The sequence below is a fragment of the Oncorhynchus gorbuscha genome, linkage group LG23 (assembly GCF_021184085.1).
Source record: "Oncorhynchus gorbuscha isolate QuinsamMale2020 ecotype Even-year linkage group LG23, OgorEven_v1.0, whole genome shotgun sequence".
NCBI classification, from domain to species: domain Eukaryota; kingdom Metazoa; phylum Chordata; class Actinopteri; order Salmoniformes; family Salmonidae; genus Oncorhynchus; species Oncorhynchus gorbuscha.
The window spans coordinates 1827839-1846506 of NC_060195.1; the positions used below are offsets into that span (position 1 = coordinate 1827839).

At 45.8% G+C, this 18668-nt stretch overlaps 1 protein-coding gene across 1 annotated transcript; it reads right to left on the reverse strand.

Annotated features, from left to right (window-relative positions):
* Positions 1 to 7385: 7385 nt before the first annotated feature.
* Positions 7386 to 18654, reverse strand: LOC124011660 (putative threonylcarbamoyl-AMP synthase). Its single transcript, XM_046325120.1, has 8 exons — positions 18464 to 18654; positions 17290 to 17382; positions 14146 to 14250; positions 13565 to 13674; positions 13033 to 13390; positions 12501 to 12666; positions 8207 to 8301; positions 7386 to 7935 (listed from the first exon to the last, which is right to left on the reverse strand). The coding sequence occupies exons 2-8, from the start codon at positions 17297 to 17299 to the stop codon at positions 7850 to 7852; spliced, it is 930 nt and encodes a 309-aa protein (XP_046181076.1). The 5' UTR covers positions 17300 to 17382; positions 18464 to 18654; the 3' UTR covers positions 7386 to 7849.
* Positions 18655 to 18668: the final 14 nt, after the last annotated feature.

Consider the following 18668-nt stretch of genomic DNA (forward strand, 5'->3'; position numbering starts at 1 on the left):
TCACCGTGCTGTGTCTTTGTCTCGCCCTGTCGTGTCGTGTTTCCCTCAGATGCTGCGTGGTGAGCAGGTGTCTGAGTCTGCTACGGTCAGTGCCTTCCCGAGGCAACCTACAGTTTATGGTCGAGTCTCCAGTCTGTCCTCGTCATTACGAGTGGAATTGTTTTTTATGCTTTGTTTACCGCTCCGATTTGTCTAGGAGTTTTGCATATTTCCTTTACTGGAATAAAGACTCTGTTTTCGCCAAGTCGCTTTTGGGTCCTCATTCACCTGCATAACAAGAGCAGCGAACAGTTTTGACTGGGCTGAGCGGGAACTGTACTTCCTCAGTGGTAGGGAGGCGAGCAGGCCAGAGGTGGATGAACGCAGTGCCCTTGTTTGGGTGTAGGGCCTGATCAGAGCCTGGAGGTACTGAGGTGCCGTTCCCCTCACAGCTCCGTAGGCAAGCACCATGGTCTTGTAGCGGATGCGAGCTTCAACTGGAAGCCAGTGGAGAGAGCGGAGGAGCGGGGTGACGTGAGAGAACTTGGGAAGGTTGAACACCAGACGGGCTGCAGCGTTCTGGATGAGTTGTAGGGGTTTAATGGCACAGGCAGGGAGCCCAGCCAACAGCGATTTGCAGTAATCCAGACGGGAGATGACAAGTGCCTGGATTAGGACCTGCGCCGCTTCCTGTGTGAGGCAGGGTCGTACTCTGCGGATGTTGTAGAGCATGAACCTACAGGAACGGGCCACCGCCTTGATGTTAGTTGAGAACGACAGGGTGTTGTCCAGGATCACGCCAAGGTTCTTAGCGCTCTGGGAGGAGGACACAATGGAGTTGTCAACCGTGATGGCGAGATCATGGAACGGGCAGTCCTTCCCCGGGAGGAAGAGCAGCTCCGTCTTGCCGAGGTTCAGCTTGAGGTGGTGATCCGTCATCCACACTGATATGTCTGCCAGACATGCAGAGATGCGATTCGCCACCTGGTCATCAGAAGGGGGAAAGGAGAAGATTAATTGTGTGTCGTCTGCATAGCAATGATAGGAGAGACCATGTGAGGTTATGACAGAGCCAAGTGACTTGGTGTATAGCGAGAATAGGAGAGGGCCTAGAACAGAGCCCTGGGGGACACCAGTGGTGAGAGCGCGTGGTGAGGAGACAGATTCTCGCCACGTCACCTGGTAGGAGCGACCTGTCAGGTAGGACGCAATCCAAGCGTGGGCCGCGCCGGAGATGCCCAACTCGGAGAGGGTGGAGAGGAGGATCTGATGGTTCACAGTATCGAAGGCAGCCGATAGGTCTAGAAGGATGAGAGCAGAGGAGAGAGAGTTAGCTTTAGCAGTGCGGAGCGCCTCCATGATACAGAGAAGAGCAGTCTCAGTTGAATGACTAGTCTTGAAACCTGACTGATTTGGATCAAGAAGGTCATTCTGAGAGAGATAGCGGGAGAGCTGGCCAAGGACGGCACGTTCAAGAGTTTTGGAGAGAAAAGAAAGAAGGGATACTGGTCTGTAGTTGTTGACATCGGAAGGATCGAGTGTAGGTTTTTTCAGAAGGGGTGCAACTCTCGCTCTCTTGAAGACGGAAGGGACGTCTTCAAGAGAGCGAGAGGTACTCCCTGTATATAGCCATGTTACTACCTGATACTCCCTGTATATAGCCATGTTACTACCTGATACTCCCTGTATATAGCCATGTTACTACCTGATACTCCCTGTATATAGCCATGTTACTACCTGATACTCCCTGTGTATAGCCATGTTACTACATGGTACCCCTGTATATAGCCATGTTATTACCTGGTACTTCCTGTATATAGCCATGTTATTACCTGGTACTCCCTGTATATAGCCATGTTATTACCTGGTACTTCTTGTATATAACAATGTTATTACCTGGTACTTCCTGTATATAGCCATGTTATTACCTGGTACTCCCTGTATATAGCCATCTGAATACCTGGTACTTCCTGTATATAGCCATGTTATTACCTGGTACTTCCTGTATATAGCCATGTTATTACCTGGTACATCCTGTATATAGCCATGTTATTACCTGGTACTCCCTATATATAGCCATGTTATTACCTGGTACTCCCTGTATATAGCCATGTTATTACCTGGTACTTCCTGTATATAGCCATGTTGTTACCTCCCTGTATATAGCCATGTTATTACCTCCCTGTATATAACCATGTTATTACCTGATACTCCCTGTGTATAGCCATGTTACTACCTGGTACCCCTGTATATAGCCATGTTATTACCTGGTACTCCCTGTGTATAGCCATGTTATTACCTGGTACTCCCTGTATATAGCCATGTTACTACCTGATACCCCCTGTATATAGCCATGTTATTACCTGGTACTCCCCGTATATAGCCATGTTACTACCTGGTACCCCCTGTATATAGCCATGTTATTAGCTGGTACTCCTGTATATAGCCATGTTATTACCTGGTACTCCCTGTATATAGCCATGTTATTACCTGATACTCCCTGTATATAGCCATGTTATTACCTGGTACTCCCCGTATATAGCCATGTTACTACCTGGTACTCCCGTATATAGCCATGTTATTACCTCCTGTATATAGCCATGATATTAAACCAAATCAAATCAAATCAAATTTATTTATATAGCCCTTCGTACATCAGCTGATATCTCAAAGTGCTGTACAGAAACCCAGCCTAAAACCCCAAACAGCAAACAATGCAGGTGTAAAAGCACGGTGGCTAGGAAAAACTCCCTAGAAAGGCCAAAACCTAGGAAGAAACCTAGAGAGGAACCGGGCTATGTGGGGTGGCCAGTCCTCTTCTGGCTGTGCCGGGTAGAGATTATAACAGAACATGACCAAGATGTTCAAATGTTCATAAATGACCAGCATGGTCAAATAACAATAAGGCAGAACAGTTGAAACTGGAGCAGCAGCACAGTCAGGTGGACTGGGGACAGCAAGGAGCCATCATGTCAGGTAGTCCTGGGGCACGGTCCTAGGGCTCAGGTCCTCCGAGAGAGAGAAAGAAAGAGAGAATTAGAGAGAGCATATGTGGGGTGGCCAGTCCTCTTCTGGCTGTGCCGGGTGGAGATTATAACAGAACGTGGCCAAGATGTTCAAATGTTCATAAATGACCAGCATGGTTGAATAATAGTAAGGCAGAACAGTTGAAACTGGAGCAGGAGCATGGCCAGGTGGACTGGGGACAGCAAGGAGTCCTCATGTCAGGTAGTCCTGGGACATGGTCCTAGGGCCCAGGCCAGTTGAAACTGGAGCAGCAGCATGGCCAGGTGGACTGGGGACAGCAAGGAATCATCATGTCAGGTAGTCCTGGGGCATGGTCCTAGGGCTCAGGTCCTCCGAGAGAGAGAAAGAAAGAGAGAAGGAGAGAATTAGAGAACGCACACTTAGATTCACACAGGACACCTGAATAGGACAGGAGAAGTACTCCAGATAAACAAACTGACCCTAGCCCCCGACACATAAACTACTGCAGCATAAATACTGGAGGCTGAGACAGGAGGGGTCAGGAGACACTGTGGCCCCATCCGAGGACACCCCGGACAGGGCCAAACAGGAAGGATATAACCCCACCCACTTTGCCAAAGCACAGCCCCCACACCACTAGAGGGAAATCTTCAACCACCAACTTACCATCCTGAGACAAGGCCGAGTATAGCCCACAAAGATCTCCGACACGGTACAACCCAAGGGGGGCCCAGACAGGCCGACCACAACAGTGAATCAACCCACCCAGGTGACGCACCCCCCCCAGGGACGGCACGAGAGAGCCCCAGCAAGCCAGTGACTCAGCCCCGTAACAGGGTTAGAGGCAAAGAATCCCAGTGAAAAAGGGGAACCGGCCAGGCAGAGACTGCAAGGGCGGTTCGTTGCTCCAGAGCCTTTCCGTTCACCTTCCCACTCCTGGGCCAGACTACACTCAATCATATGACCCACTGAAGAGATGAGTCTTCAGTAAAGACTTAAAGGTTGAGACCGAGTTTGCGTCTCTGACATGGGTAGGCAGACCATTCCATAAAAATGGAGCTCTATAGGAGAAAGCCCTGCCTCCAGCTGTTTGCTTAGAAATTCTAGGGACAATTAGGAGGCCTGCGTCTTGTGACCGTAGCGTACGTGTAGGTATGTACGGCAGGACCATTACCTGGTACTTCCTGTATATAGTCATGTTATTACCTGGTACTCCCTGTATATAGCCATGGTATTACCTCCCTGTATATAGCCATGTTATTACCTCCCTGTATATAGCCATGTTATTACCTGATACTCCCTGTATATAGCCATGTTATTACCTGGTACTTCTTGTATATAGCCATGTGATTACCTGGTACTCCCTGTATATAGCCATGTTATTACCTGGTACTCCCTATATATAGCCATGTTATTACCTGGTACTCCCTGTATATAGGCATGTTATTACCTCCCTGTATATAGCCATGCTATTACCTGGTACTCCCTGTATATAACCATGTTATTACCTGGTACTCCCTGTATATAACCATGTTATTACCTGGTACTCCCTGTATATAGCCATGTTATTACCTCCCTGTATATAACCATGTTATTACCTGGTACTCCCTGTATATAACCATGTTATTACCTGGTACTCCCTGTATATAACCATGTTATTACCTGGTACTCCCTGTATATAGCCATGTTATTACCTGGTACTCCCTGTTCATAGCCATGTTATTACCTGGTACTTCCTATTTATAGCCATGTTACTACCTGGTACTTCCTGTTTATAGCCATGTTATTACCTGCTACTTCCTGTTTATAGCCATGTTATTACCTGCTACTTCCGGTTTATAGGCATGTTATTACCTGGTACTTCCTGTTTATAGCCATGTTATTACCTGCTACTTCCTGTTTATAGCCATTTTATTACCTGCTACTTCCTGTTTATAGTAATGTTACTACCTGGTACTTCCTGTTTATAGCCATGTTACTACCTGGTACTTCCGGTTTATAGCCATGTTATTACCTGCTACTTCCTGTTTATAGCCATGTTACTACCTGGTACTTTCTGTTTATAGCCATGTTATTACCTGCTACTTCCTGTTTATAGCCATGTTACTACCTGGTACTTCCTGTTTATAGCCATGTTATTACCTGCTACTTCCTGTTTATAGCCATGTTACTACTTTGTACTTCCTGTTTATAGCCATGTTATTACCTGGTACTTCCTGTTTATAGCCATGTTATTATCTGCTACTTCCTGTTTATAGCCATGTTATTACCTGGTACTTCCTGTTTCTAGCCATGTTATTACCTGGTACTTCCTGTTTATAGCCATGTTATTACCTGGTACTTCCTGTTTATAGCCATGTTACTACCTGCTACTTCCTGTTTATAGCCATGTTATTACCTGCTACTTCCTGTTTATAGCCTCGTTATTGTTTTCATTGTCTTCCTTTTTCCTTATTAATTTAGCAAATATGTGTCTTACTTTTTAACTTCACCGTTGGTTAAGGTCTCGTAAGTCTACCCCTGCTGTATTTGGCACATGTGGAAAATAACATTTGATTTGATGATCTGAAATGTTGGTTACAGAGCAGAACAAAAGTAGAGAAATAAGTATATTTAATTAGAGTTTTATTCTGGAAGTATAACTTCACTATATACATGGATCTACAACAGTTAAAAAAAAAAGTATAACTTCACTATGTACATGGATCTATTGCAGTAAATTGCCAAAGCAAATAATGCTTTTCAATGTTGCATGTATGCATTTGGCCTGCGTCAATCTCCCATATTAAACAATATATATATTCCCAGTTAAACAGTACTTCACAATAATGTATTATTAATTTATACCCAGCAGCATCGTACATTCACATACATCATCCTTCATTAATCCCTCATTTAGAGCACTACATCATCCTTCATTAATCCCTCATTTAGAGTACTACATCATCCTTCATTAATCCCTCATTTAGAGCACTACATCATCCTTCATTAATCCCTCATTTAGAGCACTACATCATCGGTCACAAGACGCAGGCCTCCTAATTGTCCCTAGAATTTCTAAGCAAACAGCTGGAGGCAGGGCTTTCTCCTATAGAGCTCCATTTTTATGGAACGGTCTGCCTACCCATGTCAGAGACGCAAACTCGGTCTCAACCTTTAAGTCTTTACTGAAGACTCATCTCTTCAGTGGGTCATATGATTGAGTGTAGTCTGGCCCAGGAGTGGGAAGGTGAACGGAAAGGCTCTGGAGCAACGAACCGCCCTTGCTGTCTCTGCCTGGCCGGTTCCCCTTTTTCCACTGGGATTCTCTGCCTCTAACCCTGTTACGGGGGCTGAGTCACTGGCTTGCTGGGGCTCTCTCGTGCCGTCCCTGGGGGTGCGTCACCTGGGTGGGTTGATTCACTGTTGTGGTCGGCCTGTCTGGGTCCCCCCCCTTGGGTTGTACCGTGTCGGAGATCTTTGTGGGCTATACTCGGCCTTGTCTCAGGATGGTAAGTTGGTGGTTGAAGATTTCCCTCTAGTGGTGTGGGGGCTGTGCTTTGGCAAAGTGGGTGGGGTTATATCCTTCCTGTTTGGCCCTGTCCGGGGTGTCCTCGGATGGGGCCACAGTGTCTCCTGACCCCTCCTGTCTCAGCCTCCAGTATTTATGCTGCAGTAGTTTATGTGTCGGGGGCTAGGGTCAGTTTGTTTATCTGGAGTACTTCTCCTGTCCTATTCGGTGTCCTGTGTAAATCTAAGTGTGCGTTCTCTAATTCTCTCCTTCTCTCTTTCTTTCTCTCTCTCGGAGGACCTGAGCCCTAGAACCATGCCCCAGGACTACCTGACATGATGACTCCTTGCTGTCCCCAGTCCACCTGGCCATGCTGCTGCTCCAGTTTCAACTGGCCTGGGCCCTAGGACCATGTCCCAGGACTACCTGACATGAGGACTCCTTGCTGTCCCCAGTCCACCTGGCCATGCTCCTGCTCCAGTTTCAACTGTTCTGCCTTACTATTATTCAACCATGCTGGTCATTTATGAACATTTGAACATCTTGGCCACGTTCTGTTATAATCTCCACCCGGCACAGCCAGAAGAGGACTGGCCACCCCACATATGCTCTCTCTAATTCTCTCTTTCTTTCTCTCTCTCGGAGGACCTGAGCCCTAGGACCGTGCCCCAGGACTACCTGACATGATGGCTCCTTGCTGTCCCCAGTCCACCTGACTGTGCTGCTGCTCCAGTTTCAACTGTTCTGCCTTATTATTATTTGACCATGCTGGTCATTTATGAACATTTGAACATCTTGGTCATGTTCTGTTATAATCTCTACCCGGCACAGCCAGAAGAGGACTGGCCACCCCACATAGCCCGGTTCCTCTCTAGGTTTCTTCCTAGGTTTTGGCCTTTCTAGGGAGTTTTTCCTAGCCACCGTGCTTTTACACCTGCATTGTTTGCTGTTTGGGGTTTTAGGCTGGGTTTCTGTACAGCACTTTGAGATATCAGCTGATGTACGAAGGGCTATATAAATACATTTGATTTGATTTGATTTGATCATCCTTCATTAATCCCTCATTTAGAGTTGTACATCATAAGAGTATAATTTCTGTTAAACTTCATTTTACATAATCAAATCATACAGAACAAAACAAAACATACTTATAATCCGAAAATCGAATCTAAAATGCACATATTTATATATGATTACATCGACAACATACAGAATAAATATGGAACAAATGTTCCTCAACATGTTTGAGAGACACATTGGATGGTGGCCTGAGGTGGGTGGGTCCAGAATCTGATCTGAGTGTCTTCATTGGTCAACAGAGGATGGAGGGAGAGAATGGGGGAGGGGAGCTGGATGGAAGAGAGGATAGAGGGACGGAGGGAAAGGTCCTCCTCACAACATACTGGTCTTCACCCTCTCAAAGATCTGTCGGACCTTCACCGCCGGGACGCAGCCTTCCCTCACGATACTAATCGTGCCTGGAGGAGGAGGAAACACAATATTGACTGAGTGATCACTGACACACAATGAATCATAGGGTGGGTTGCAATGTCCCGGTAACTTTCCCAGGTTTTCCAGAAATCCTGGTCAGAGGATTCTTTCAAATCCAGGAATCTTTCAACCTGTATTTCTGGAAAGCCTGGGAATTTAGGGAATGTTTCCAGAATGTTCCATCCCAAGACAGGACAACACAACCTAAGAGGTTAGTAATTAGTTATTGTAGTGTGCGTCTGTTCTGTAACATCATACCTTCATCTATCTTGAGGCAGTTCACCACCGTTGAGGCTACGATCTCGTTGGAATCCCCGTCACACAGAACCCCCTGGATCTTATGGCCCAGCCGACTAGGATACACATAGAGACAGACAGAGTAGGTTCAGGTTCAGGTTAGGTTTAGATTGGCCCAGCCGACTAGGATACACATGGAGACAGACAGAGTAGGTTCAGGTTCAGGTTAGGTTTACACCTTTGTATATTGACTCTGTACTGGTACCCCCTGTATATAGCCTCCACATTGACTCTGTACCGGTACCGCCTGTATATAGTCTCCACATTGACTCTTTACCAGTACCCCCTGTATATAGCCTCCACATTGACTTTGTACCGGTACCTCCTGTATATAGCCTCCACCTTGACTCTGTACCGGTACCCCCTGTATATAGCCTCCACATTGACTCAGTACCGTAATACCCTGTATATAGCCTCCACGTTGACTCAGTACCGTAATACCCTGTATATAGTCTCCACATTGACTCTGTACCGTAATACCCTGTATATAGCCTCCACATTGACTCAGTACCGTAATACCCTGTATATAGCCTCCACCTTGACTCTGTACTGTAATACCCTGTATATAGCCTCCACATTGACTCAGTACCGTAATACCCTGTATATAGCCCCCACATTGACTCTGTACCGGTACCCCCTGTATATAGCCTCCACATTGACTCAGTACCGTAATACCCTGTATATAGCCTCCACCTTGACTCTGTACTGTAATACCCTGTATATAGCCTCCACATTGACTCAGTACCGTAATACCCTGTATATAGCCTCCACGTTGACTCTGTATCGTAATACCCTGTATATAGCCTCCACATTGACTCAGTACCGTAATACCCTGTATATAGCCTCCACATTGACTCTGTACCGGTACCCCCTGTATATAGTCTCCACATTGACTCTCTACCGTAATACCCTGTATATAGCCTCCACATTGACTCTGTACCGGTACCCCTGTATATAGCCTCCGCATTGACTCAGTACTGTAATACCCTGTACATGGCCTCCACATTGACTCTGTACCGGTACCCCCTGTATATAGCCTCCACATTGACTCTCTACCGTAATACCCTGTATATAGCCTCCACATTGACTCAGTACTGTAATACCCTGTATATAGCCTCCACATTGACTCTGTACTGTAATACCCTGTATATAGCCTCCACATTGACTCTCTACCGTAATACCCTGTATATAGCCTCCACATTGACTCAGTACTGTAATACCCTGTATATAGCCTCCACATTGACTCTGTACTGTAATACCCTGTATATAGCCTCCACATTGACTCTCTACCATAATACCATGTATATAGCCTCCACATTGACTCTGTACCGGTACCCCCTGTATATAGCCTCCACATTGACTCTGTACCGGTACCCCCTGTATATAGCCTCCACATTGACTCTCTACCGTAATACCCTGTATATAGCCTCCACATTGACTCAGTACTGTAATACCCTGTATATAGCCTCCACATTGACTCAGTACCGTAATACCCTGTATATAGCCTCCACATTGACTCAGTACCGTAATACCCTGTATATAGCCTCCACATTGACTCAGTACCGTAATACCCTGTATATAGCCTCCACATTGACTCAGTACCGTAATACCCTGTATATAGACTCCACATTGACTCAGTACTGTAATACCCTGTATATAGCCTCCACATTGACTCAGTACCGTAATACCCTGTATATAGCCTCCACATTGACTCAGTACCGTAATACCCTGTATATAGTCTCCACATTGACTCAGTACCGTAATACCCTGTATATAGCCTCCACATTGACTCAGTACCGTAATACCCTGTATATAGTCTCCACATTGACTCAGTACCGTAATACCCTGTATATAGTCTCCACATTAACTCTGTACCGTAATACCCTGTATATAGTCTCCACATTGACTCAGTACCGTAATACCCTGTATATAGCCTCCACATTGACTCAGTACCGTAATACCCTGTATATAGCCTCCACATTGTTATTTTGATTATTGGTTACTTTTATTTTGTATTAATTATTTTTTGTACTTAACACTTGTTCTTTAACATTGTTAGTTAAGGGCTTGTAAGTAAGCATTTCACTGTAAGGTCTACTACACCTGTGTATTTGGCGCAAGTGACAAATAACATTTGATTTGATTTGATTTTGTTTGTACGAATGATTCCACCCGAGATCAGCTAGATGCAGGCAAGATTGTGAAAGGCGGTATTGAATGTGTCACTGTCTGTCACCTTGATTACACGACCTGGAACGAACTACAAACATCTCTGAAACTGGAAACACTTCTCTCCCTCACTAGCTTTAAGCACCAACTGTCAGAGCAGCTCACAGATTACTGCACCTGTACATAGCCCACCTATAATTTAGCCCAAACAACTACCTCTTTCCCTACTGTATTTAATGTATTTATTTATTTTGCTCCTTTGCGCCCCATTATTTTTATTTCTACTTTGCACATTCTTCCACTGCAAATCTACCATTCCAGTGTTTTACTTGCTATATTGTATTTACTTTGCCACCATGGCCTTTTGTTGCCTTTACCTCCCTTCACACCTCATTTGCTCACATTGTATATAGACTTGTTTATACTGTATTATTGACTGTATGTTTGTTTTACTCCATGTGTAACTCTGTGTTGTTGTATCTGTCGAACTGCTTTGCTTTATCTTGGCCAGGTCGCAATTGTAAATGAGAACTTGTTCTCAACTTGCCTACCTGGCAAAACCCCAAATGCAGCCTCAATCTGTCTCTCTCATATCCTCCTCTAGGGAAATAACCCCTAATCCACCTGGTTAAATAAAGGTGATTTTTTTTATTTTTTTTAAAGAAAAAGTGAAAGGCGGTATTGAATGTGTCACAGAATGTGTCACTGTTGTAAACGTTCATTCTTAGGCTAGGTTGTAGCAACCTCATGATGGGTAGAGGGAAAATTAGAGTATCATGTAGTAAACCGATCACTGTTACATTGAACTGGGTGAATGACAGTAACCTAAACCTGTCACTGTTACATTGAACTGGGTGAATGACAGTAACCTAAACCTGTCACTGTTACATTGAACTGGGTGAATGACAGTAACCTAAACCTGTCACTGTTACATTGAACTGGGTGAATGACAGTAACCTAAACCTGTCACTGTTACATTGAACTGGGTGAATGACAGTAACCTAAACCTGTCACTGTTACATTGAACTGGGTGAATGGAATAATGAATTCCAGTCATTCAATATGCTGTAATAGATTTAAGGCCATGCTCTTAGAAAAATAATCGTCCTCACTATTCTTAAACGGCACCTACCATCACTGGAATCTAATCATCATGACCCTACAGCCAGCAGGACACAAGGCAGAGGACTGATTAACACAGATATATTAGTAGAACTGGATATTTACACAGCAGGCTGACTGATATGAAACCAGTCTGACAGGAAATATCAGACCAGTTTACAATACAACCAGCAATCCAAGATAGAAAAATACTTCTATACTGACATCACTTTCAGTATCACGATCAGCATGAAGGGAGCATAGCTGTTCAAACTATCTGATGAAGGCAGCATAGCTGTTCAAACTATCTGATGAAGACAGCATAGCTGTTCAAACTATCTGATGAAGGCAGCATAGCTGTTCAAACTATCTGATGAAGACAGCATAGCTGTTCAAACTATCTGATGAAGACAGCATAGCTGTTCAAACTATCTGATGAAGACAGCATAGCTGTTCAAACTATCTGATGAAGACAGCATAGCTGTTCAAACTATCTGATGAAGACAGCATAGCTGTTCAAACTATCTGATGAAGACAGCATAGCTGTTCAAACTATCTGATGAAGACAGCATAGCTGTTCAAACTATCTGATGAAGACAGCATAGCTGTTCAAACTATCTGATGAAGACAGCATAGCTGTTCAAACTATCTGATGAAGACAGCATAGCTGTTCAAACTATCTGATGAAGACAGCATAGCTGTTCAAACTATCTGATGAAGACAGCATAGCTGTTCAAACTATCTGATGAAGGCAGCATAGCTGTTCAAACTATCTGATGAAGACAGCATAGCTGTTCAAACTATCTGATGAAGGCAGCATAGCTGTTCAAACTATCTGATGAAGGCAGCATAGCATACCAACAGGCTTAAGTGCTTAAGTATAGGTGAGTACAGGGTACAGGTAGGTACAGGTGAGAACAGGCGAGTACAGGTGGGTAGAGGTGGGTACTGGTGGGTACAGGTGAGTGTTATGATAGGACTTTACCTGATGACCATGTCGTGGTGCGTGCTGTCGGGTTCTCCACTGGGATTGGCTGAGGTGATGGCAAGTGGTCCGGTGATGTCACACAGGTGTCCTGTGACGGTGTGGTCAGGGACTCGGATCATGATGCTATCATTGGTCCCCACGCGGTCGTAGGCCGGACCCACACCTGGACAACATAGGTAAACAATTAGAACATCAATCGAATGATCGCTCACAATATAGAATAAAGAAACCATTTCTGAGAGTATCCCTAACTCTAATCCAATGTAGCCTGGCAGGGTAGCCTAGTGGTTAGAGCGTTGGACTAGTAACCGGAAGGTTGCAAGTTCAAACCCCTGAGCTGACAAGGTACAAATCTGTCATTCTGCACCTGAACAGGCAGTTAACCCACTGTTCCTAGGCCATCATTGAAAATAAGAATTTGTTCTTAACTGACTTGCTTAGTTAAATAAAGTTTTTTTAAACTATTTAAAATCCCAATGCAGTTGAAGCCACCCTCCTCCTCCCCTCTCCTCCTCTCCACACTCCTTACCCAGTGTGAGTAGCCAGTCTCCCTTGCTGACGATGCAGCTGATCCCTCCAGGGTAGACGTTCCTCATGAATTCCCAGAGTAGAGAGCTGAATGGGGGCTTGGCTGCCACCAGCTGTTCCACACTGGAGATACAGATACAGATGGGCTTCTCTGCTGGACGGTCCTTAATGTTGTAGATGTTCTCGATGGCCTGAGGGTTCTTGCAGGATGCGGCCAGGGCGTAGACTGTATCGGTGGGGATTCCACAGACCCCCCCGTCGTCCAGCAGTCTGGAGATCTTCAGAAGACCGCTGGTCAGTCTGGAGTCTGCTATGGGACAAGGCAGAGCAGGGGAGGACTTCTGCTGCTGATTCACATCCTGAGACACAACAACACAGGGAGAGAGACACACGATATGGAACACGATAGAAAAGGAATGAACTGGATTGGAGAAAAGTAGAATAAAATGTAATGAAACACATGAACCCACTGCATTCTACTTGTCAGCTCATCCAGTGGAAAGCAACAGAATGGAATAGTTCCTTGTTCTCACCTTAACCAGTGGAGGCCCCATGGGCATCACACTCTGACGGAAGGTACAGTTGACCAGTGATGCCAGGGTTCCATATAGACAGATGACAGAGAACACAGCTAGCATGGCAACTACAAGAACAACGCCAGAAATGTGTTAGAACAGTAACACAGCTGACATCTAGATTGCAAAATAATGTGTACATTTTACAGTTACTGTTTGAGCAGCAAACGTATTGATGGATACCACATAACACTGTCTGAATCACAAACCCAACACTTCAACCACTCCGATCACTCCATAAAGGGCAGATGGCCAAGTGTTGCTTTTGGGTTTCAGCCTTACTGTATATCACAATAGGTTGGTGGAACCGTCATTGGGGAGAAATGAGGGCTTGTCATTAGGCTTGTTCTATTGACTGGAACAGAATCAGTGGAATGGTAGCAAATACATCAAACACATAGTTTCAAGGTGATTGATGCCATTCCATTTGCTCCGTTCCGGCCATTATTATGAGCCGTTCTCCCCTCAGGAGCCTCCTGAGCCGTTTATGTAGAATGTGAGTCCTGTCAGTGTAGGGAGGTGAAAAGCAGGTCACTTACTCTCCAGCTGGTAGGGGAGCTGTTGCAGAGTGGACAGGAGGAAACACACCAGAACCGCCTCCATGACCACGGTCAGAGACAAGAGGACCAGGTTACCATACGCAGCTGGAGGGGACATGGAGAGGGTTAGGACCAGGTTACCATGGAGAGGGTTAGGACCAGGTTACCATGGAGAGGGTTAGGACCAGGTTACCATGGAGAGGGTTAGGACCAGGTTACCATGGAGAGGGTTAGGACCAGGTTACCATGGAGAGGGTTAGGACCAGGTTATCATACGCAGCTGGAAGGGACATGGAGAGGGTTAGGACCAGGTTACCATGGAGAGGGTTAGGACCAGGTTACCATGGAGAGGGTTAGGACCAAGTTATCATACGCAGCTGGAAGGGACATGGAGAGGGTTAGGACCAGGTTACCATGGAGAGGGTTAGGACCAGGTTACCATGGAGAGGGTTAGGACCAGGTTACCATGGAGAGGTTTAGGACCAGGTTACCATGGAGAGGGTTAGGACCAGGTTACCATGGAGAGGGTTAGGACCAGGTTTCCATGGAGAGGTTTAGGACCAGGTTACCATGGAGAGGGTTAGGACCAGGTTACCACGGAGAGGTTAAAGACCAGGTTACCATGGAGAGGGTTAGGACCAGGTTACCATGGAGAGGGTTAGGACCAGGTTACCATACGCAGATGGAAGGGACATGGAGAGGGTTAGGACCAGGTTACCATGGAGAAGGTTAGGACCAGGTTACCATGGAGAGGGTTAGGACCAGGTTACCATGGAGAGGGTTAGGACCAGGTTACCGTGGAGAGGTTTAGGACCAGGTTACCGTGGAGAGGGTTAGAACCAGGTTACCATGGAGAGGTTTAGGACCAGGTTACCATGGAGAGGGTTAGGACCAGGTTACCATGGAGAGGTTTAGGACCATGTTACCATGGAGAGGGTTAGGACCAGGTTACCATGGAGAGGTTTAGGACCAGGTTACCATGGAGAGGGTTAGGACCAGGTTACCATGAAGAGGGTTAGGACCAGGTTACCATGGAGAGGGTTAGGACCAGGTTACCATGGAGAGGGTTAGGACCAGGTTACCATGGAGAGGGTTAGGACCAGGTTACCATGGAGAGGGTTAGGACCAGGTTACCATGGAGAGGGTTAGGACCAGGTTACCATGGAGAGGTTTAGGACCAGGTTACCATACACAGCTGGAAGGGACATGGAGAGGGTTAGGACCAGGTTACCATGGAGAGGGTTAGGACCAGGTTACCATATGCAGCTGGAAGGGACATGGAGAGGGTTAGGACCAGGTTACCATGGAGAGGGTTAGGACCAGGTTACCATGGAGAGGGTTAGGACCAGGTTACCATGGAGAGGTTTAGGACCAGGTTACCATACGCAGTTGGAAGGGACATGGAGAGGGTTAGGACCAGGTTACCATGGAGAGGTTTAGGACCAGGTTACCATGGAGAGGTTTAGGACCAGGTTACCATGGAGAGGGTTAGGACCAGGTTACCATGGAGAGGGTTAGGACCAGGTTACCATGGAGAGGGTTAGGACCAGGTTACCATGGAGAGGGTTAGGACCAGGTTATCATGGAGAGGGTTAGGACCAGGTTACCATGGAGAGGTTTAGGACCATGTTACCATGGAGAGGGTTAGGACCAGGTTACCATGGAGAGGTTTAGGACCAGGTTACCATGGAGAGGGTTAGGACCAGGTTACCATGAAGAGGGTTAGGACCAGGTTACCATGGAGAGGTTTAGAACCAGGTTACCATGGAGAGGGTTAGGACCAGGTTACCATGGAGAGGGTTAGGACCAGGTTACCATGGAGAGGGTTAGGACCAGGTTACCATGGAGAGGGTTAGGACCAGGTTACCATGGAGAGGTTTAGGACCAGGTTACCATACACAGCTGGAAGGGACATGGAGAGGGTTAGGACCAGGTTACCATGGAGAGGGTTAGGACCAGGTTACCATATGCAGCTGGAAGGGACATGGAGAGGGTTAGGACCAGGTTACCATGGAGAGGGTTAGGACCAGGTTACCATATGCAGCTGGAAGGGACATGGAGAGGGTTAGGACCAGGTTACCATGGAGAGGGTTAGGACCAGGTTACCATGGAGAGGGTTAGGACCAGGTTACCATGGAGAGGTTTAGGATCAGGTTACCATACGCAGTTGGAAGGGACATGGAGAGGGTTAGGACCAGGTTACCATGGAGAGGTTTAGGACCAGGTTACCATGGAGAGGTTTAGGACCAGGTTACCATGGAGAGGTTTAGGACCAGGTTACCATGGAGAGGGTTAGGACCAGGTTACCATGGAGAGGGTTAGGACCAGGTTACCATGGAGAGGTTTAGGACCAGGTTACCATGGAGAGGGTTAGGACCAGGTTACCATGGAGTGGGCACTACTTTAGACCAGGGCCCTATTCTCTATATAGTGCACTACTATAGACCAGGGCCCTATTCTCTGTATAGTGCACTACTATAGACCAGTGCCCTATTCCCTATATAGTGCACTACTTTTGACCAGGGCCCTATTCCCTATATAGTGCACTACTATAGACCAGTGCCCTATTTCCTATATAGTGCACTACTTTTGACCAGGGCCCTATTCTCTATATAGTGCACTACTATAGGCCAGTGCCCTATTCTCTATATAGTGCACTACTTTAGACCAGGGCCCTATTCTCTATATAGTGCACTACTATAGACCAGTGCCCTATTCTCTATATAGTGCACTACTATAGACCAGTGCCCTATTCTCTATATAGTGCACTACTTTAGACCAGGGCCCTATTCTCTATATAGTGCACTACTATAGACCAGTGCCCTATTCTCTATATAGTGCACTACTTTAGATCAGGGCCCTATTCTCTATATAGTGCACTACTTTAGACCAGGGCCCTATTCTCTATATAGTGCACTACTTTAGACCAGGGCCCTATTCTCTATATAGTGCACTACTTTAGACAGGACCCATGGGGAGAAGAACAGAAAGGGTTTTCCCTAATGGCATTCTATTCCCTGCACAGGACCCATGGGGCTGTGTAGGGAATAGAATGCCATTAGGGAAAACCCATTCTGTTCTTCTCTCCCTCTGTGTTGCAGCAGGAGAAGAGGTAGATATAGGTGATTTCATGTAAAGACTGACCGATGAGCATGAGGAAAGCGTTGATGACCAGGAAAGCGATGGCTCCAGCTGTAAACCCATAGGATCCTACTGGAGAGATCTGCAGCAAGGGGCCTGAGAAAAGAACACAGAGATGTTTTACTGAAACAGGCAACAGAGCATGGAGACAGCAACAACAACAACAGCAACAACAGCAACAACCACATCAACAACAACATGAACCACATCAACAACAACATCAACAACATGAACAACAACATTAACAACAAGCACATCAACATCAACAACATCAACAACCACATCAATAACATGGATATATATACAGGGTATCAGATAATAACATGGCTATATATACAGGGTATCAGGTAATAACATGGCTATATATACAGGGTATCAGATAATAACATGGCTATATATACAGGGTATCAGGTAATAACATGGCTATATACACAGGGTATCAGGTAATAACATGGCTATATATACAGGGTATCAGATAATAACATGGCTATATATACAGGGTATCAGGTAATAACATGGCTATATACACAGGGTATCAGGTAATAACATGGCTATATATACTGGGTATCAGATAATATCATGGCTATATATACAGGGTATCAGGTAATAACATGGATATATATACAGGGTATCAGATAATATCATGGCTATATATACGGGGTATCAGATAATAACATGGCTATATATACAGGGTATCAGATAATAACATGGCTATATATACAGGGTTTCAGATAATAACATGGCTATATATACAGGGTATCAGATAATAACATGGCTATATATATGGGGTATCAGGTAATAACATGGATATATATACAGGGTATCAGGTAATAACATGGCTGTATATACAGGGTATCAGATAATAACATGGCTGTATATACGGGGTATCAGATAATATCATGGCTATATATACAGGGTATCAGGTAATAACATGTATATATATACAGGGTACCAGATAATAACATGGCTATATATACAGGGTAGAAGAGGTAGAAGCGTTTCAGGGTCCTATTGGTTGCAGACTTGGTACATTGGCACTGCTTGCCGTGCGGTAGCAGAGAGAACATTCTATGGCTTGGGTGGCTGTAGTCTGAATCTTTATGGGGCTTTTCCTATTTATGCAAAAAGTTAACTCCAGTTAGGATTGGTTAGTGTTAGCTTGAAGTCATCCACATACCTGCGAAGCGATACCATGTCCAGGTGGCCCAGACAGACAGGTAGAAGGATGGGATGACGGAGCCAAACCTCTGTCCTCCTCTGACCTGCAGCCTGCTGACGAACCCCTGTACCACCGCTCCAGATACCAGAACCCAGGGAACACTCAGTCGCAGGAAGGACACGCTCTGACTGGATGAGGCCGCGTGGAGCGCCGAGAGAGAGCC